Genomic DNA, 23,179 nt, shown 5'->3' on the forward strand with positions numbered 1-23,179 from the left:
GCCTGGCTGGCCATCGCCATGGTCGTGGTCGGCCATTGGCCAAGGAAGATGGAAGTAGGAAGAAGAAATAAAAAAATAAAAATAAAGGAAAGCAAAAAGAAAAAAATAAAGGAAAGAGAAGAAAAAAAATAAAACTAAAATGACTTTGATTTTCTAAAATTATTTTTATAAGTGTAGAGAGAGAGAGAGAGAGAGAGAGAGAGAGAGAGAGTGTGTGAGCCCAGTGGGTTGAAAATGGGTCCTAAACTCGATCCATATATACCCATTTAAAGAAGACTTTTCAAAATTGAGTGACCAATATGACTTATTTTAAATATAAATGGGTTATATATGGGTTTATGACCTATTTTGATAGGTCTGCCTGAAATTTGTGATAGAGTAGTTTCAAAGTTTTAAGGTATATAAAGTAGGTTTCAAGTTCCACAAAATGAAGAATCTATTTCAATGAGTAGGTTTTAGATTTCAGATGGAACCTGTACAAAACCTGGAACAACTGCTCATCTCTACTGGAGAATATAGTCCTTGAGGATTGTTGCACCTTAAGGTAATAGTCCATTTTAAGAACTTTCAATCAACTAGAATTCCTCAAGCAAAGTTACTTGTCCAATACCATTGTTTGCCTTATTGCTTCCTGGTATTTCCTCTATCTTAGCTCAAGCTACATGTGCATATACATATAGCCAAAAGTAACGTCTCAGAGCTATCCTCATTTCAACAAATTTTACTCTTTCAACTCTTGTAGAGTTTTCTACCAAAAAAAGAAAAAACTCTCGTAGAGGCAAGCGGCACATTAATTTCAATGAATCATACATGTAAGTTAGCTTAGCTTATTTTCTGAAACTATCTTATGAAATTCTTGCAATACAATTGTACTTAAAACTCTTTCAAGTGCCTTTTGTCTAAACCCGTCATTTTTAGGGGTTAGCATGGTCTGAGTTGGTCCAGGCCACCCCATAACCCTAAGACCAACCCGTACAGTGTCGGTCCTTAATTTTTAGGACCTAGGACGGACCCTATTGAGCCTGGGATCAAGGACCGGACCGACCCGATGGGTTTGGTCCGGTTCCAAGGTCAACCCGGGACCGATCGATAATTTTTTTCGTCTTATTTTTTATGCTCCCTAAAAAAGCAAATCTACAAATTCAAATTACACATCCATGGACAATGCAGCATTGTGCAACTAAAATATAAATACCAATACATATTTAGTAAATTTAAGATGACACAATAATAGAAATTTCGTACCTACTAACCGCTCATCGAGATATGGGACAAGATGGAAAGTTCTTGTAATCATCTATCTTTAATATTCATAACACCATATGCAAAAGCGTTTTCCTGCATTCGATCATGTAGAGTCCACTCAACCAAAAAATGAGATTCACACCACTTGACTAGCAAATCACCGTAGCAACTACAGTACTACTCTACTCTTCAAAAACTTCTACCATTTGACACAAATTGAAAAGCAAAGTGCAGCTGAAATTCATTAGTAAAATACAATTAAATCATAAAAAGTTCAAAAAACTTAATATAAATCATGAATATATAACTTCACATCTTGTTAATTCACTTGAACTTCTAAACACTTGAAAACAAAACAAACGACACATAATTAATACTCAACAAAAGTTTTAAATTGAAAATACTATTAGTGCTATTGGTAGAACATCTCAATATAATATAATATAATAGACATTTTACTTATGTTTGAATAGATAAAAGAATTATAAATAATATAATATAATAAACGGGGTTGGTCCAGGGGTTGGACCGACCAAAAAATCTTAGGACCGAGGACCAACCCGTACAGTGTTGGTCTTGGAATTTCAGGATCAATGACCGACCCAGTTCTCTTGGGAACGGACTAAGACCGGCAGGGTTGGGCCGGTCTAGGGTCGGTCCAGGGTCGACCCTAGACCGCTGCTCACCCCTAGTCATTTTCCCCGTCCATTGCCCAATAGTTTCAACAGTTTTAAGCTCAAGTTCTCGGCATCCTTAGCACTGCTCATGAAGGGACAATGTTATTATTATTATTATTATTTTTGGGTCATACAAGGCAGATGATGCCAGCGAGGAGTCCAATATTAATGACATGACCCAGATGGCTTCCATGAACATGGAGCACATTCCAGGAGGGACGATTGATGCCTTCTTCTAATTTCCTAGTCTAAAGGTTGACCAGGGCCAAACAGAGGAACCAAACGCCAACACGACAACCAGAACATCGTCACAACTACAGGACAACATTACACAATTCACATGAATCAAGAGGGACAGACAAAATCAGCAAGAGATAGAGACTAGAAACTTTATAATTGACACCCATTCTTGTAATGAAGCAAGCCCTCAAACAAGTACAAACCCAAACCATGGATTCCATAAAATTAACAGAAACCATACGCATTGACACTTCTATGTAATTGCAGCAAAGAATGGTTACAATTTTGCAGAAGACGAGATTGTGATCAAACAGACTGATACTCAAAAACACTAGACCCCGTTTTGGGTTAATTAGAGATGATGCGAAGACGACATATAGTGAATAATCCATGAACGAATGAAGAGATCATAGAAGCACATACATGACACATGATGCTCTCTGTTCAAAGCTTGTCACGATATACTCATGGTATTAATCTAATTAATTCAGGACTCGTGCCCCCCTCGAGGCCACAAAATTCCAACTGTAAAGGAGTGGTGGAGGAGCATATAGACTATGATAGAAACCAGAATGCTCAAAAACAACATTACTCGCTGCAGGGCACAAAGCCAGCAACGCCGGAAACAAATGAGCACGGATTACAAGCAAAAGGTCTACTGTGCCACAGCGTGAGCGACAAGAACTTGGATTTGATAGTCTAGATATGGAACTGGAAGCAAGCTGCAATGTCACACCTCGAACCTTGAGCGTGTGCCCATCCCTCTCTGGTCGATAATATTTTGCGACTTCCTAGGACAAGTTACTGACCCTTTCATTTTATTACACATACGGAAGCGAAAATAAATCCCTTGACAGTAATCATCTCAAGATAGAAAAATAGGACAACCGATTTACAAACAAACATGCTTTTATATATACATTGAGTCATGTACAAAAGTCTATGGCCAAAAGACTACAAAAGACTAGCCTTCCAAAAAGAAGCGGTCCTAACTGACCTACGCTTTCAATCACCTCCTCTCAGCTCCAGGTCCTCCACTCGACGACCATGAAATTGGTTATATAATAACGCAGACAGCATGAAAGCATGAGCAACAACTAAGCTCAACTGGAACGCCACGTTGAAATTCTCAAGTAAGCATAGCAGTCTTGATTATAGGGCCAAATCGTTATGACACGTCCCATACTATACCACACAATTTTATCCCATTATTTGGCGCATTCAACTCAATTAAACATGCGTTCCTAGTTTTGATCTCGGCATATAGCACGGCCTACTCTTTGTTCGACAGTCTTCTAGTAATGCAAGGCTTCATCTCACCCCCATTGAGCACAACATGTCTCTTTCAGACAGCTTTCCCGAAAGAGCATAGGGTCCAAAATCTACTGCGATCGACTTCTTGTTATTTAGGGGTCTCCCAAATAGGGATAACGTCCAGCTTAATAGCCCGGGACGATTTCTCTTAACCATCACACGATCACTCAATTATAGCCCAGGACACCCATGCATTGCACTCAAATACTTCAATTAAAATGGTGAACCTGGTCTTTTTCTTTGTATTAGAAATACACATGAAAATATTCATGTGTGGGTACACGATCAACTCGACCTAGAAAAATTGACATTCTTCATTTTTAAAATCTCACTATTTTATATAGTAATTAAAACTATTTTTGGTGTCAAAATCTGACACCTGTAATTTTTTGAACAAATATTGGAAATTCATAATTTTTGGAATTAAATACCTAAAATCCAATCAGCACTCCATTTCTAGAAATTAACCACACCATTGCAAATTCCGGTCACCGGCTGTCCCGACCTAATTTTCGGAAAAATAATTAATAATTAAAATTTCTAAAAATACTAACCTAGGCCAAAATTATTAAATTAAATACCAATACGGACCGGAAAATTTCCAAACCCTTAGCCTCAACTAATTTAATCTAACCACCTAACATGCATAATTAAATAATTAAAATTTCTAATTTAATCTAACTAACCACCTATTTCCTAATTAAATAGATCTAAACACCCCTTAAACATTATTAGCTTACTAAAAAGAGTTTAGAGTATAAACTTACTATTTTATTGTGGAAACCGGTTCATTGCGACGGCGGCCGAAATCTAAATTTTCGGCAGCGTCGACGAACACTCGGGTCGGGCCCAAAGGCCTCATAAGCCCACAAAATTTTTGGGCTTAAACTTGATGGGCTTCAAAGTTTGGGCTAGTCTTCGGATGGGCTGATCTTTGCGAGCTGGGCCAAGCAACAAAGAAATTGCTGGGCTTGAGGGCTTCAATTGGGCCGAAGACCGCTGGAGATGCTAGCCGAAATTGGAAGTGGGCTGGCGGTCTGCTTGATTGACTTCATGCAGCCCAATTGAGACAGAAGTGGGGCGACAAAATTGAAGAAGCAGCTACTGGCGTTGAGAGATGGAGAGAAGATGGGAGCAGGTGGTGTTGATAGCTTCGGGGCAGGGATCGTGACATCAGTGGTGGTGGATTGCCGTGTGGATGGAGAGAGGCTTGCTGCTTCTGTTGACTCTGTGTTGACGTGAGCTACTGTGGAGTTCATTGGCGCATGAGAAGGAAAACAATTGCTATTGGACTACATTAATTAATATTGTAATTTACTGTTTTTATGGTTACCGTAAAACAGGGTTGGTCTAAGGTGAGATAGAATGTTTCTTAATTAGTCTAATGTGGGGCTAGCTAGTGTGGATTGAGTTGAGCCTGGTCTGTAATGAGGGGGCCTGGCTAGAAATTCTATAAATAGTACTCAAGTCACTCCTCTAACCTTAATTCTCATATGTATCATCACCTAAGGAGCGTTTACCCAACGCTAAACATGAGGGGGGCTGCCTCATTGAGCCAGTGATATAGAGGGCAATAGAGGAGAAGGACTTGCGCATGGAACATCGTGTTTCCGCTTCCGCTTCAAGAACGATGGATCAAAAACAAGTGCGTTAATCTTTCTACTCAATTATGCATGTTCTTGTTCTGGTTATGGAGATCTTGGGGTTGCGCAATTTGCATCCAACATGTGGTATCAGAGCAACCATAACCCTAGAACTCGAACGCATAAGATTTTTGCCCTAATTTGTGATTTTCGTGATTTTTTGTTCAATAAAAATAAAATTAAATCACAAATTCGGACTAGGCTCGACAAGACGAGCAAAACCGTGGGTGGCGTGTCGCCGGGGGAGGCCCCACGCACCCCCACGTGCGGCCATGCGCCCTTGGGCGTCGAGCACACGCCCCACGCACAGTCACGCGCCCTCACGCGCGAGCGCACAGCTCGCGCTATAAAGCACGCTGGTGCTGACATCATGATGACGTCAGCGACCTAGACCCGACCCGATTCACGACCCGACCCGACCCGATTCACGGCCGACCCGACCCAACCCATTGATCGACCCCGACCCAGTCAACTGTTGACCGGACCGGTCAACTGGTCAGACCGGGCGGCTGGACCGGACGGTCGAGTTGGGAACCGGTCGAACCGGTTTTGACCGGTCTCTTGACGCCAATGTGTGAGCTCCACGCGCTGCGCACTCCGGAGGCGGGTGCTAGCGCGTGGAGTCTCCGTTCGGCATGTGGTTTACGGCGTTGGATTCGTATTTCCATGCTCTATCTTGTGGTGTCTCTATTTTATATGTTTGATGATTTCGTAGATGTGAAAATACATAAAAAGCCCTAAATACGTGTATTTTTGCGTATTTTTCTTGTATTTTTTGTGATTTTGTATTTTTTGTGATTTTAAAAATACAAGTGTTGGGTTACATGTATGTTATCATATAAACATAACAATGGTGTGATTCATTAATAAAAATTAAATTTTATTGTGAACTGAAACTGGCTTAATGAGATACAACCATTATGGAATATTAATTAAACTATGTATTGAGGTGATGAGAAACAGTAAAAAGGTTATTAAACTTTTGTTGCTCATGCATATTCCTTTACATGCTGGTAACCTTTGAATGATGGACATATTAAAAACCTGTGACCAAACTGATTGTACTAATTAACACATCTGCTGAATGTGGGTAATGCATGTCATTTAAGTTATTGCATATTGTACCTAAATTCATTTGATCACTAGTTAATGTCCATTAAGTTAAATATATTTTTTTTTTTTGTTAAGAAATATGACAATATTTACGCAGAACAATAGTATCTACCGTTATAGTTTAGATATTTGGTTCTCTGGTTTGACTCAATTAATATGCCATTGGTTGATTACAATTATAATTTGTTACTTAAAAATTAGTTAATAAATCAGTTGTTGGCATTTGAGTCATTTTTTGCTTTATGAAACTCATGAGTGATAATTGATCAGTTGTCAGGCTTTTCGATTTGGTGTACCTTGTATAACTATTGATGTTAATTTGTGAGAGATCTTCTAGATCAACATTCTTTTTATGTTTATGGCATCCCAAAAATTCAAGACAAGCTCTAAGGTGTATTAAAGCCCACAATTAGGTAATGAAATTACCTATGGTTTATGCTTTAGCCATTAGTCTCCTCCTAAGACTAAGTGATATAGGCTTGTGTTCATGAGTTTTTAAATTAGTATTATAGGATAAATTAATGAGAATGATTTATTCTTGGCCATGCATCTCATAGACTAAATTCCTATGGATAAAATGTTACAAGATTTTGGCCATGTGAAATTTAAAATTTGAAATCTATAAAAGAAAGAATTAAAGATGAATAATTGAAAGTGAAATTGTGGGTTTAATTAGGTTGGGCCTTAGGCCCAAGAGTATGGATTTTGATGGGCCAAGATGGTCGGCCCATTGAAGCCCACGAATTGGCTGTCGTCGGCCACAAGGGAGGCCGGCCCAAATACTCCCAAGCCCATCTTGCATGAGCCATGCCAAGTGGCAAGAGGGAGGCTTCATGCATTGGCTATCAAGGGTGGCTACTAATCATTACTAATGATTGTGGCTTAAGGGAAATAAAAGGGGGAGAGAGAGTGGCCAGTTGAGGGCTGCCGTCCAAGTGAGAGAGAGAGAGAGAGGGAGTTGCGAGAGAGAGGAACCGAGAGGGAGGAGAGGAAGGAGCTCGTCGTTCGTTCGCCCGCACGCCGTCCGTGTGCCGCTGTCCGCTTGATCTTAGAGGCAAGTTAGGATCGATTTCTACTCTTGCATGTGTGTCTTGCATGTGTGGTTGAATTCTTGGGTGTTTAGAGGTAAGGAACCGAAGCTAATGTGGTTTGTTCTTGAAAATGCTTGCTGATTTCGTGTAAACCGCCTGACCCAGAAACTTGTGGAGGCTTGCATGCATGCTTCGAGTTCGATTTTGACTTGGACTCCTTCATGAAAGTTGTAGAAACATCTCAAAGTATAACATACTAAAATTTGAGGCAAAAAGGCTGAGTTTTAAGGGGTGAAACCCATCCTCTATGAAAAGGCTAGATCTGGAACGGTTTCGTCGACCTCTTGATGGTTTCGTGTGCTGCATGTCACTTTTTACCGAGAATCTCCCTTCGACTTCTTCATGAAACTTGTAGATAACATCCTAAAGACTAACATACTCAAATTTGAGGTAAAATGAGCAAGTGTAGCCTAGTGAATCGACTTTATCTTGAAGACGGTAAATCTGGAAATACGGTACTGGACACCCGAGACTTCTTGGACCCATATGGTGACTACTCTTTGGAAATTTCACTTAGATACCTTGATGAAAGTTGTAGGGGACCTCTTGAAGCAAAACATAGCCAAATTTCAGAGGAAACGAAGAAGCATAAGTGGGTGAAAACGCGATATTTCGGAGATATCTATACTGGACGTTTCGGTGTTAGAAACAGGAGCTTCGGACGCCTGTAGAAAATTATCTAGAACGAATCTGGCCTAGATGTCTTCATAAAAAATCTACTTTAGTGTCTTAACTATAACCTGATAAAATTGCATAATTTTTGGAGGTCATTCGGGTATTTTAGTTGAATTATTTCAAAAACTGCGCAATCTGTTTCTATCCGAAATTACATGCTGTATTTGTGTGAATTATGGGTGCGTTTGGAAAGACTTTTGGGGAAAGTCTTTAGGAAAATGCAAAGACCTTTGAGTTAAATGTGTTTTCCAAAATGCAAACTGTGTTTGGTAAATTGTAATTTAAAAGCCCTTTGTGAAGTACCTTTGAGCAAAATGGTGTTTGGGGGACAAAAGACTTTTGTGAAAAAAAAAATTATCAAAAGAAAAATAAAAAAAAATAAAAAAAAATGAAAACCAGCAAGGGCAGGCGGCATCCGACGGCCGGCGGCGACCCTCGGCGACCTCCGGCGACCCCGGATCTGGGCCGGCGAGGTCGCGTGACGCGGTCGCGACCTCCGGCGACCCTGGATCTGGGACAACGAGGTCGTCGCGACCCCGGATCTAGGCCGGTGAGGTCGCGCGACGCGGTCGCGACCTCCGGCGACCCCGGATCTGGGCCAGCGAGGTCGCGCGACGCGGTCGCGACCTCCGGCAACCCCAGATCTGGGCCGGCGAGGTCGCGCGCGTCGCGCGACGCTGCCTCGACCTCCGAGAGCCCCGAATGGCCGTCGCGAGGCTAATCAACCTCGCCTGAGGTCTGGCGACCCCGAATCTGGGCCGTCGGCGGTCGCGCGACCAGAGCAGCTGCCGCCGAGGCCACCATCGACGGAGAAGATGAATAGTACTCCTCCCAAGGGCAAAACACGGAAAAACAAAAAATTCGTAAGGATAATTTCGGAAAAAGAAAGTACATGAACAGTACCCCGAGCTTACCGAGAAAGCTGAAAGCCCAAGGCAAGGGTACCCCTGCCTTGGGCTTTCAGCCTTCAGAAGGCAAGTTTGGAGCCAAAGGTGTTTGCAAATTTTTTTGCCAAACACCATTTTTTAGCCCAAAGGGCTTTGGAAGCCTAAAGTGGCTTGGAAAAGCCAAATCCAAACGCAGTCTATATCTTCTTGGGTGAAACTCTTTTGGACATGTGTTTTTCATGAAATTGTTATCTTATTGTATTGTCTATCATATGTCTTGATTTCATGATTTTTGAGAATCATATGGATATTTAATTTAAATGTTTTCTAAAATGGTACAAGCTGGAATTTAGTAAACTTCAAAAAGGCATGATAAATAGACTATTCTAAATTGTATGGACTCCATGAATTGTATTGTTATGAATGATTATGTCTTACTGCATGTATGATGATGATCGGAGATGCATGTATGAATCAAATGATGAAAATGATCTTGATTTCCATCACATCACATGCCATGTTAAAATTGAACTATAATTGACGATGTGAATTGAGATAAGTGAGAAGGCCGTCAGAGGTGTGAGCCGACGATGCCCCGGGAGTGTCAGGATGCCTGGCTAGAAGGGTATGGCCGGTTGCCCGGTGGCCTGGAATGGCCGGATGCCGAAGGGTCCTCGGGAGTTTCGAGATGCCCGGAGAGTGGGGGAGCTGGAAGCTCAGCTAGTATTGAGCCGAGGGATGCCTCGCGATGGCAGTTAGGGGTGCGAGATGCCTGGCTAGAAGGGTACGGCCGGATGCCCGGCAAGTATTGTGCCGGAGGGTCCTCGTGATGCCAGTTGGGGTACGAGATGCTCGGAGCGTGGGGGTGCCGGATGCCCGGAGGTATTGTGCCGGAGGGTTCTCGCGATGCTAGGATTGGGTGCAAGTGATGAATATAGGATGCAAACATTGGTCCCGGGAAAGAGAAATGTGGCGGTCCAAAATGAAAGGATGAAATTGAGAAATTGAAATTGAATTATGCATGATGGTATATGCATGACATGATGATGATGTGTGCATGGATGCATGGTAATGATGATGGTACATGTGATATATGATGATGGTAAGTGCATGGATGTATGTGCACCTATGACATGATGATGATGATGAGTGCATGGATGCATGGTAATGATGATGGTACATGTGATATGATGATGGTAAGAGTATGACATGATGGTGATGACTATATGATGATGACATGCGCATGATATCAAGGCAAATTGTGCATGCTTTAATGACATGTGATGCTATGATTGTGATGATTGTGTGGCATGATGCATTGAGTGGTTTATTGGTCCTTTACCTGTTGAGTGGTTGTACTCACTCATTCGGGGACCAACATTTCAGATTAGCAGGATGTCGCTCCCTGCTGTCACGCGGGGCATCTTTTACGGTCTTCCTTCGGACGTAGATGTCGAGTGCATGGAGATCGATTGTCTCACCATCCCTGGTCTTATGTTTATTCGGGTTCGTGCGATAATGATGTACGATGTAGGCCTAGCTAAGGGCCCTGTCATTCAGGAGTTCATATCGGTTCACATTCGACGAGATGGGGCAATGCGAGGGATGTTGCCGTCGCCACCGCCTGATGCACCGGGATGGGTGTGAGGGCCCGTGCATGAGAAGTAGGAGCTGAAACTTTTTAGGATGATAGCCGACACTAGTTGATGGGGGATCTTGCACGATTGACATAATGGGTCGAGTGTTTCTTTTTGGGGTTGTAGCCGAGTGTAGCTAAAAATCTTGGCATTTCTTTTGATGTACCGACCCAAGAAAATCCATCATGAAAATATGTAAATAAAAGTGTTTGGGCCCTATCTTTTCTTATAATGTTTAGTGGTGTGCAATTGTATCATGATTGTTGGAGGGAGAGATGGCGATATAAGTTTTGCTTCCGATGATGAGTCGCGCTGGGACCGTTTTAAAAAAAGAAAAATGCCTAGGAACTAAGGTGCTTCTTCGGTAAGATGTGGTGACCTTGGGCGTTTCGGGGTGCCACAATGTTGTTCTGGTAATTTGTAATCGGGGTGCATAAGAGATGCTTTATTCTCTATTATGAGAAATTTCTTGTGTTGTTGTGATCAGTAATCTCATTGGAATCTGTCTTTCAAGTTCGCTATATCTATATATATATATATATATATATATATATATATATATATATATATGATTAATTTTTATTAATGAATAAAGCAATGTAATTAGCATGATATGTGATTTTAGTGATTTACTGTCCCTATCACTAAAGTTAAAATCATATGTATATGGTGTATGTGAGAAGTAAAGTTTATATCCCTGGTATGAGAGAGTTTCAAAGATTCAATTGAGTAGTGACCGTCAAAGTGGCATGCTTGATTGGGTTTGAGAAATTTTGGTCTCGTATGCTGATTGGGATGTCTCTTGGTCTAACACGTGGTCATACTTCCAAGGGAGGTGATTGTATATTAATTCATGGAGAGATAAATGATGGTGTAGTGGAAGAGTGACTAATCCTAGTAACTCATATACCCAAATGTGATGAATTCACGAAGATTGTAATATATTCTCATAACCGCTATCATGTGGAGAGTATACAACTGCATGTCATGTATTCTGCTCAAAGATGATTATATAATTATGTATATAACCTCTGGATGTATACTTATACATCAAGTTACATGGTACTCACATAATGCTAATTATATACATTACTTGTTTTTCAGTCACATTTTTTGTAATTAATAACTTCACTATTATTGAGGTTTTTACTGCTTCAAATTTTAAGTAGTGGACATATGATTTGCTGTTTGGGAAAAAAATAATAGAATTTGCTTACTGTTCATGAAGCGTTCCATTCAGGAACACTTGAAAAGTGGCTTGTCTACTGACTGCACTGCTAAAAGATGATGCAAGCTTTAATGGCTTGAAGTTATGTTTTATCTAATATCGAAATTAGGACACATCTGTAAAGATTGTGTTTAAGTTCTAATGGCATATACATCTTGTATATAGTTAAAATGTTGTTTCCAAAATTTTTCTATTTAAGGAAAATGACCGAGATAAAAAAAAAAAACAATTACAATTAATCTTAAAAGGTTATCAAGCTTAATAGTGGCCGTGAGTAATTTGGCAAGTATGACAATGCAAAATAGCTTAAAGTTTATTTGTCAAATATTTGGTAGATTCTGGGGTGGTAACTTAATTATTATGCTTGAAAATCCTGACAAAAAATTTGGCCGAAAAGCATAAATGCACCATATTGAACATGGTGATTAATATGATTAGTAAGACTAATTTATCCAGTCTTCTGTGGGCTGATATTTTGAAAGCAACATTTTCACATACAAAATGTATTTTTTATCAAAGTTATTTCATAAACTTCTTTTGAGTTATAAATTGAACATAAATTACTTGAATCATATTAAATTTAGAGGTGTCATGTAGAAGTGAGGTTATCTAATCCAATATTAAGTGTGTTGGAATTTAGATCTACTTGGAATTATTTTGTATTTTACTCAGATTGTTCAAAAGGGTATTAATTTTATGACCTTAAATAAGGTACAAGAATTATGGAATCACATACTATAAAGTTTCTACAATTTGACGTAATTGTAAAGGATAGCTGCTTTCAAACTATTAAGGATAATAGTGCGATGGAAGATTACCATGTCTTTGTCTTTGCTTATACAGATAATTGTGGTACAGACAATTGTAGAATCTCTTATACCATAGACTAAACTTGTTGAGGTTCAAGGTACTATTCTTGATATAGTTATAATGAATTTTTTTCAAACCTCTCAAGTATAGAATAAAGTGGTTGTAGTTTTACTTAGGAGATTTGTTGGGAAAAGATTATCAGTTATTCCGTTAGACTATATAGTCTATTTGTGAGAGCATGACTGCAATATCCACTACATGGTTGATTTAGTAACATAAATAAATGTTATTTCTTATCCTTAATCTATGTGATTAGATGCCATAAAAGATGATAAAGTTTTCACTCTGAAAGAGAGGTGGATAGTTTTTTTTTTTTTTTCTTATATCTAGGGAACCCCGTACAGCCGGCAATCGTCGGGTAAACCCTGGGGCAACGCTAGCGGAAAACCTACCACCCCGATGTCGCGCTTAAGATCCCGTGCATTCAGCGGGATTCAAACTCCTCCGTCCTAGGTAGATGTCATGGGAGCTCTTATCCAGCTAGGCCACCGCAAGCGGTGGTAAAGAGAAGTGGATAGTTTATAGTGAAGAGATAATTATTTCTTTAAATATTCTTTCAAAATAAACGTGGCATTAATAGCCCTTTTTGATTTAGAGTTACGTTAAATAGATAAAAAAATTTATATAGTGCAACTGGAGGATTTTGTAGCAGATTCAAGTAAATTTGTTTATAATTTTTAAATAAGTTTCTAGACACTATTATTAAAGTTTCATAGTGTTGTTTTTTTTTTTTTTTTTTTTTGTAAAAATAGTGTTGTTATTTTGTTCAATTGGGAACAAAGTAATTTAATATATACTGCAAGGTCAGTGGGAGAAAATTTATTTTTCTCATACTCTATGTACGTGATATTTTGTTTACTAGTAGTGACCTTGAGGCATGGCATATTTTATCCTTTGTACTAAGGTCCGTAATGATTGTTTTCACCATATTATATTAGATTTTCTTAGATGACATTTGCTGATCATATTTTGGAAATATACAATATATATCATTGCAAGCCATGAATTGCTCATGTTTTTAAGGGTGATGGACTGAATCTATCACATTGTTCTTATTTAGATATTGAGAAAATCTAGTTAAATTGTGTACTTTGTGTCAATGCATTTAAAAGTATAATGTATGCTTAAATTTGCACTAGACTAAATATCATCTTTGCGACGGAACTTCTAGGCATAAAATCAATCAAATCGAGGATGCGATCACTGGGTTGCTTTCAAGAATGTTTTAAGATACTTAAAAAAGACAAGAGATTATATGCTAATTTACAAACATGTTCAATTCTTGCAGCTAGTAAGATATTCAGCTATAAACTTTGATGGCTGTTAGGATGACATGTGATGAATAACCGAATACATATTTATGTTAGCATGAAGTGCAGTAAATAAAATTCTATGTCATCTTCCACTATGTAAGCAAAGTTTGTAACATTTTTTTTTAGACTATTACTTGGGCCATTAGGCTCTAGAATCTCATGAAGGAGTTGACTGTTTTTAACTTTATGGATATACACATAAGGTTGTATTGAGACAATAAATGTGTAGTATTATTTATTTACTACAAAGGTCTCAAGGGGTCTAAATATATGGCAGTCAAAATTTTTTACTATAGAGAAACGGTACAGAAATGTGACGTTATAATATAACATATTTCCACATATGATATGGTTGCAGATCCACTAATTAAAGGCCTACGCCCATGCGTATTTGAGTGACATGTCATTAGCTTAGTCCTAGGAGTATCATGAGATGGTGTTGTTTAGTGGGAGCTATTTTGGCTTTACTTTGATAAATGTTTCATCTGTATTCATTACATTTAGTAACGGTTTAATATGTATCAACTTTTGCTTTCAATAAAATATTTTTGAATGTGTTGTTATTATGTTGAATACATATTGATAAAGTCTCAAGGTATTGTATAAACCTTGAGTGAAGGCTAGGGGCATCCGGTTATTAGCCTTGTGCATATGCTTTGTTATACATAAAAAAAAATATTAACCGTAAAGACAATGCATATGGGGTTCATTGGAACCATAAAAACATTCTCTAGCGGCACAAGTTTTTTGTGTCGCTTAAGGTAAGAGAATGATGACTGACAAATAGGATATCTCTCTGGGATCTCTCTATGAGAGATGTTATCAATTTGCCACACTATTATATTGAATCCATATCAATAAAGTTGAGAGTACTTGTGACCATGGAAGACTTTGTGTATATACATGCAGTTACCGCAATGATTTAGTGTTTAAAACTTTATGGGATATGATTGACTATTAAGAATTATTTCTAGACCAATGTGCGCACATACAATACGATTTCAATTAATATAGTTCAAGTGGGAGAATGTAAGAGTTTTCCTAATGTGAACTATATTTATTGATATTGTAATTTATTGTTTTTGCGGTTACCGTAAAATATGGTTGGTCTAAGGTGAGATAGAAAGTTTCTCAATTAGTCTAATATGGGGCTGGCTAGTGTGGGCCGAGTTGAGCATGGCCCGTAATGAGGGGGCCTGGTTGGAAACTCTATAAATAGTGCTCAAGTCTCTTCTCTAATTTTAATTCTCATATGTATCCTTAGCTAAGGAGCGTTTACCTAACGCTAAATGTGAGGGGGGCCGCCTCATTGAGCCAGTGATATGGAGGGCAATAGAGGAGAATGATTTGCGCGTGGAGCATTTTGCTTCCACTTCCATTTCAAGAATGATGAATCTCAAAACATATGCGTTAATCTTTCTACTCAATTATGCATGTTCTTGTTATGGTTATGGAGATCTTGAGTTTGCGCAATTTGCACCCAACAAGAAGATGGAAGCAAGCGGCGTTGACAGCTTCGAGGTAGGGATCGTGACTTCGGTGGTGGTGGACTGCCGCGTGGATGGAGAGAAGCTCGCTGCTTCTGTTGACTCTGTGCTGGCGTGAGCTGCTGTGGAGTTCGCTGGTGCACGAGAGGGAAAACAGTTGCTGTTGGGTTGCTTTGGTTGGGTCGTTCGACACACGGGGAGGAGTGGTCAACGGTGGGGGTTTCGTGCAATGGGCTTGTTGACCATGGGGGACAACTTATAGTGGAGAGGGGTGGTAGATTAATGGCTGGACTTGGTGGACATTGGATGAAGAGAAAAAATGAAAGGAAGGTGAGAGCTAGTTCGGTGGATTGCAAACAGAGAGATAGAGATTGAGGTGGTTCAGGGAAATGAAGAAGACGCGAGAGGATAAAAGAAACCAGCTGAAGTGTATTGAAGAAGAAGGGCCAAAAGTCAATAGAATTATCCATTTACATTAATGCTTGTTCCCCCCAAATATCCCTCAAACTTATCTCAACATCTCTTATTATTTTCTTGCATAAAATCCATCAATAATCCAAATTTTGAAGCCCAAAATTGCTGCCCCTTTCCAATTCCGAATTTCACAATTTTTTTTTTTTTGTTGGTAAAGTTGAATTTCACAATTTTTGGTCTTCAAATTCTTCAACAATTTCCTAGATTTGACGTCAAATTTTGACATAGAAAAATCCCGAACAATTTTTTATAAGTCCCCAACATTCAAAGGCTTGGCTTAGAAGTCCAAATTTTCTTTAGTTTGACCCATACGAATTCCCGCTAATTTTCCGTAATGTTCGAATCAATTTTCCGTAAAAATCTCGGAATCTCTGAAAATTTTTCAGAGGATGAGTCGACATTCCTAAAGTAGTTCGTGACACCACAGAACTTTCAATTTCTGAAATTGAATTCAAGTTCGCGGTTAATTTCAATCCGCCGCGCTTTTAGCGTGACTTAATCTACCAAATAACTTTTAGGAATTTTTGGTGCAGTTGACCCTTGATCAATTTATCTCGAGTCACAACGTACATTTTTGACACATTGGTGACCCTCGGTTATCGTGAAAATCTTGAGATTTCAATTCCAGGCATCGGGTACCAAAATGACATAAAATCAATTTAGTGTCGATCGATGAGAATTTTGCAATCAGGTGAAATCATCCACACTTTGATTACATATCTCAGTTGAATCGACCTATCTATAATCTCTGATCAATCTTTGACGGTGCCGTAATGATCCTTGCAGATCAGCACGGTCAAACAGTCGAATTCTCAAGTCCAATTGCATTTAGATTCCTTAATTACTTCCCCAAATAATCTAGTTTTCTCGTAAGTGATCAGCTTAGAGAATAGCACTATCGGCGCGTTGATGAAAGGCCCGATTTATTTAATTGAAAAAAAATTCTGAAAATTCGAGCTGTCACATGCAAGTTACTTGGATTAGGTAGTGGGTATTCGTAGTGGGCGACTGACATGGGCTCTAGAAAAACAGAGTTAAAATATTGGTTTATTTTGACCAAAAACAAATCATTTAAGAACTATTTTTTTGAGTTCAATTTTTTCTCAACCCAATTTAGTTTATTTTACAAAAAAAAAAAAAAAAAAAAAAAAGAGTTATCCACTACGAATTTGGCCTATTAAATCTAAGTCACAAAATATTGCCCTATATGTGGCCGGTGGGTTTGTGAAAGTAATTTCCATTTTGAACCTGAACCATCTACTTTGGAATAGCGTTTTAGGCGTTTTTGTCAAAAATGTATATAGAGTATAAGATATTTGGAATTTCAGCTATGTTTACCCCACGCATGGATATATAACTATGTGAACAGCTGATATGTCGGGAACTGTTCAAGTGCTGGATTCAATCATCCTTTGGTAACAATCATATGGTATTACACGATCAAAACAATGCTTGGTCCATGCCAAAAAAATGAGACGTGAATGAATCGCCACTCAAAAGGGCACGGAAATTAGATGGTAGCGACACAATGTGTTAAACAAGGGGAAATTAAATAAAAACCATTCACTCATCTGGTAAAGCCCAGGTATAAACATGTTGAGGAGAATCATGAGGGGATTCCGACATCACGGGTCATCTTCTGATTTACAGCTGCTGTTAGCAACGACCTCATTTTTGCTCCTTCAACAATGTGCACATATCAATCTCGCTATGCCAGTTTCCAAGTAGAAAAGGCGTACAGAAACCGTCCCTTCCAACCTAGCAACAACCACTTACCGACTTCGTCTACGACGAAATCTTTGTGGTAGCGCAAAGCGATATTGTTGATCACGAACCGCGCTACCCTCCTGCTTAAGGGCACCTGCACAAACCCAGCCCTCATGTTGCGTAATTGCCACTGCTTGTACGACTCCTGTCTCTCCACTCTCTCCCATCCCTCACAGGCTATCGTATCCAACGCCTCCCTCCCAGACATATCCTTCTCGATCAGCATCCTCTCCTGGTTTTCGCCGGGTACTATAGTGTCAAGCATGTCGAATAGAGAAGAGAAGTGATGTAAAGCCTCCCGAAACCGAGTGACGAAGAACGGGGCATTGTGGGTCCCGTTGATAACACCGTGGATGAAGAGATCCGGCTGGGCTCTTCTTATCAGGTTAAGGACAATGTCCCGTGAACTTTCTTCCGCGATGGTCTCGTCGAACAAGTTCTTGAATCTGAACATGCAGTTGACTATAGTCACTTCGTCCCTATCGATCTTGAGTTCCTCTAGTTCAATGAACTCCCACCTCTTCGCAATGGCGTTGTACTTAAACGGCACGTTGAAACTTTCAGCGTAATTTGCCAAGCCCTGACCCGTTTCCTTGACTCTTTCTGCGGGCCTGAATCCCGGTTGAGGGAAGTCTATACCGGTGATCCGGAGCTTCGGTGGACAAGGTCTCTGGGAAAGGCGCTGAATCAGAGCGGGCCATTGGAATCCATAAAGAATGCCGAAATCGATGATGTGAATCTTCATCTTATCTGCTACTGTATCTAATATCGAAAAGATCGGGACCGCGTCAGAATATCTTTGGAATGGACAAGCTGCAAGGTACAGTTGGTAGGCATTCAGCATATCAGCTGCTGTTGTTTTCCCATTGATGAGGCCTCTATAAATCTGGCTGCCTGTACCGGCCAACCGCGCCTCGGGACCATTAGCGAAGTAGTGAGCGAGTCTCTGGGTCCCATTGCCAAAAGGTGAGGCGTGTTTCCTGATCTCATTTAATAGAGCATTCGCGCTTCTATGATCATTTGATGCTACGGCTTGTGCGCATTGGATGAGGAGCGTCCTCACATCGACTACCTCCACTTTCCCTCTTTTCTTCTTTCCGCGACCTCTGCCCACTTTGGGCTCTTGGATCTTGTGTTCAATTTCGTTCACTCCGTTCTTCAACGATGCACGGAGATTCATAAGACGCACCAAGCCCTCCCCTTGGCAACTAAGTAGAACGACGTCGAAAGCATCCGAGTGAAGTACGGATTCTTCATGAACAAAAGCCTGCTTGCTACTTTTCTCTTCCGGGTTTCCTTCCTCCCTATGGAGACTCTCTTTTCTCTCCGATGCACCAAGGCGGTCCCTTTTGTCAATCTTTCTCTTCGGTTTCAGAGGTAGAAGTTTGGTAGGTGCTTGATTAGGAAGAAACTTGCTGGATTCCTCGATCCACATCCTAAACTGCCGAACGAATTGGCTGTCACCCCACAAGTCAAGCCTCTGTGCATTACATCCTCGATTAGTTTGAAATGCTGCTGGACTAATATCTTTTTCAAAACTCATGGTACCATAATTGCTTGGATTTTGAACTCGACCAATATTGGCATAGTATCCAGTTTTCCTACTGCCGATAGTGCTAGTATATCTAGTGCTGTCTGAGAGACTATCATTCGAGTGTTTGTCATTGTAGGTGATGCAATTCGTGCGACTTGTCTCAGGTGAAGGCGGGTACTTTTTGCCCAGGACCTCATAAAAGGATTTTTCAGCTGACAATGGATCCGAAGAATCTTGAAGCATGCATGTCTTCTCTTCTATGTCTTCTTCCATGAGTATGAGACTTATGTATTCGAAGACTGCATTGGAGAATTCAGTCTCTTCAATATCCAGTGTATCACAATAATCATTGAAAAATGGGGCAAGATTAATCTGTTGGGAAAATATGGCTTCGAATTGGGTAGAACAATAAAGTTAAATCTTTCGGATTTTGAGGTATGATATCACTTTTTTTAAGGATTTATTTGTCCCATAAAGTTCCTAATGGTCACCGGCAATATCTTCCAACATACAACAAAGGCTCAAAATTGATGCTTTTGTAAATCATGCGACTCACCTTTTTTTTAATGATGGAATTCAATTTCATGAAAATCATCCTTTAAAAAAAAAAAAAAAAAACTCAAAAGTGTAGGCTCATGGAACTCGAGAAATAAGCATGCATCGAGTTTTCGTCAGCGCCAATCTTCTAATAGAGGCGGAACGAAGTTGAATTCCGGCCCCAATTCTTGACTGGAGGGGACACCAAAGGCCTCTGCCCTTCCATCCCTTGGATAGATAGAGATGTTTTGTGAAGTTTCTTTATTTGGAGATGCCTTAAGTGCCAAAATAGCCCATCGATCTCATTCACTTTGCATGATGAGACAAATGAAGAGAGTTGCCAAGTACCCGAAAAGGCCAATTCGAAGGAAGAGTAAACTGTATCGATTCCAATTATCCATTTTTGATACCGTTCTGACATGACTTTATTTTCATTGTCAATGAGACATCAAAAGTACCAAGTTTTGTAATATTCCAACAAACGCGATGGAGCATTATTAAGTCATGTTCATCTTAAACAAAGAAAGATTCAAATGAAATAGAGGGGCAATATTATCCCTTCCTCCATAAGGAATACATTGGGATGTTGATCACCCGACATTGGAAAATGATGTATTTCGTTCCTAAGCTTGTTTCTCTTTAGCATAAAAAATGATATATCCTTTTCTTTGGTACATGACGGACTCAAACAGAACAAAGGTTTGTTGAATAAAGAGTGGGAGAACAACGTTTGATTTAAAGAAAAATCTCTCCTTCCCCCACCAATGATGTTTTGCTCCTCAAGTGTGCTGGAACAACATTGTCAAATTCATCAAGAAATGATGTATCGTTCCTCAATTGAACCTAATTAAGTATGGAGATAACCCATTTCATCTCCTCTTCTTATAGGGTGATAAATGGAAAAAAGAAAAAAAGAAAAAGAGTTGCATCTTGACCGTAGAAGCAACGCCTTCCACCAAGGAATCAGGCAATAAATGGGAAGACATCAAACACTTAAAGGCAAATGCAAGCGAAGAATAATGTTGAGTTACCAAATATCCACGAGGGGTTACCAAATATCCACGAGGGTGAATCCAAGAGATGTTAGCACCTAAAGGATAAAAGCGAGTGAAGGGTAACAATGTATCGTTTCCAACATTTCAATCCTTAAAGATTTTTGCACTAACATATTTTTTTAAAATTCTTTATAGGGTTACCGAGTCACCATGCCACATGTAAGTACCCTTCTTCCCAAAATTAAATATAAAAAGAAAAACGGAGAATTTCCATTACAAAAAGAACATTTGGCGCTTTCCTAAAGACAATCACAAAAATGGACAATTGAAAAAAAAAAAAAATCTACAAACCTTTTGAAAATTTTATTTATTTATTTATTTCAAAAAAAAATTATGGTCTTGTGGGTTGTTCATTTTGAACTAAATTTCCCTATGGAGATTGATCTACTCAGATGATCTCAACAAAGTGAAAGGTGAAACGTTAACCATGCCAAACAAGAAGTGCTTGGGATGAAAAAATGTAAGCCATTTCCAAACATGTCTTTCAAACACTTTTGAGATTTGAGTGAAAAACGACATTATCTTAGGACGAATTATTCATTCGCATTGAGTGCAAAGATCGAAACAATAAAGGCGTTTCCTTCATCAATCTCAAGTATTGCACTAATCTCTTGCTACCCCTTTGGGCAGAATAAAGATGATCATTGAGAGTACTCCTATCAAGAACGACCCTACATTGGAGCAGCATAAGAAGTTACGGTCATGTTGTAGAGCGAAAGATTGAAAAAGATTTTATTACTTTTACTTGCATCAATATACTAGTGATAGCTTCAGAGGAATTCTCGTCAGAACTTGACTCATCCTAATGTGAAGAAGAGCATTTCCTTCTCTACCCAAACACTGATACCTGTTACTTTAACTAATTTAGGCCTGATTATTCATTTCTGAATCCTAAGCGGTGATCATCTCCATTTACTGGGGCAAGGCATAAGAATTGACCAAATACAATTGACAGTTACGAGAAAACATCAAAAGCATCTCAAAAGTCATTAGAGCTCCAAAAGTTCAAAGAGCAAAAAGTTCAACAAAATTAGAGGGTATGAAAAAGCAGTGTGCTTGGTAAAAGTAAGGCCAATGTCCATCAAGAAAAAGAGCCAAAAGTTTGCATCTTATGTGAAAGAAAAGTTATCAAAGTCCAAGTGCCTGCATAAAAAAATCATCGCAAGAGCAAAGGAAATTAAAGAAAGGAGCAAAGCTCCCATACATAAATGACTAGTCAGGGGACTTTTGAGATGTGCTGTGTTTCAAAAGTCAAAGTGATTTTGAAAGATCGAGTGACCTGGTCACAATGCCATGATGATCACTGACTCTATTAAAAAAAAAATCCCCCTTGAAAATTTTAAGCCTTTCGAGCCTCTCTCAAGCCAACACTACAACCCTCTTCCGAAGTCTCTTCTGATTGGGATGGTTTGAGTGAAAATGAGAATGCTACAAAGAAGTTACTACTTGAAGGAGTGGAAGCAATTCTATCTTGTCTTATCTTTCAAGTTCTTAACTTGTAAACTCAACAAAAATAGCGACAAATGTTCCTTAATTGGCCTCAAAGCAATAATTGCTTTGTGTAAACCCTAACCGAGCCTATATATATTGCAGTCCTTTCAAAAGACTTTTTTATCGATCAGACTGTGTTCATTGCAAATGTTTCTAGAAGACTTTGACATTTATTATGTGAGATACCCTCAGCAACCAGTTATCTCTCACATGAATGGATGGGATCAAGCAGCTATTTTATCGAGAGTGTGAAAAATCTTTTCTGACTAAGAAGCTCTAGTTTGACATGCTTAATAAACTTTTGTCACGAGTTGTAGCCGTTCTGATAAGAACTTGACTCTCAGAGAATTTGAAGATTAATGATACATCCCCAAATAAGATGACAGTTTTGCACCACATGATGCTAATTAACATCGGATGTTTTTTAAAGTAGTCGGACTTAACTTGATTAACTTGTTCAATTAATGCTGCAATATTGCCAATACATCTCTTGATGACATCCCTCATGACATTTGCTCAAGTTAAGTTTGACATGATTCATCAGTGAAGCCATGCAGTTTTCAAGAGGTTAGCGGGTGCTTCCCTAAAAACCAAAGATTCATGGTCAGCCTTAAACCATGTCATCTAGACGATTTGTGGGTCATCCTTAAACCACAAGGTTCGTGGATCTATCTTTAAACAACACGGTCCATGGGTCTATCCTTAAACCACACGGTTCGTGGGTCTATCCTTAAACCACACGGTTCGTTGGTCTATCCTTAAACCACACGGTTCGTGGGTTATTCTTAAACCACAAGATTCGTGGATCTATCCTTAAATCACACAGTTCATGGGTCTTTCCTTAAACTACACGGTTCGTGGGTCATCCTTAAACCACAAGATTCGTGAGTCTATCCTTAAA

The 23,179-nt window shown here is 39.4% G+C and overlaps 1 protein-coding gene across 1 annotated transcript; it reads right to left on the reverse strand.

The window, feature by feature from the left end:
- Window positions 1-17,602: 17,602 nt before the first annotated feature.
- On the reverse strand, window positions 17,603-19,468 carry LOC120294494 (scarecrow-like protein 9). Its single transcript, XM_039314611.1, has one exon. The coding sequence runs from the start codon at window positions 19,466-19,468 to the stop codon at window positions 17,603-17,605; it is 1,866 nt and encodes a 621-aa protein (XP_039170545.1).
- Window positions 19,469-23,179: the final 3,711 nt, after the last annotated feature.

Source organism: Eucalyptus grandis, chromosome 6 (assembly GCF_016545825.1).
Source record: "Eucalyptus grandis isolate ANBG69807.140 chromosome 6, ASM1654582v1, whole genome shotgun sequence".
Classification (NCBI taxonomy): Eukaryota; Viridiplantae; Streptophyta; class Magnoliopsida; order Myrtales; family Myrtaceae; genus Eucalyptus; species Eucalyptus grandis.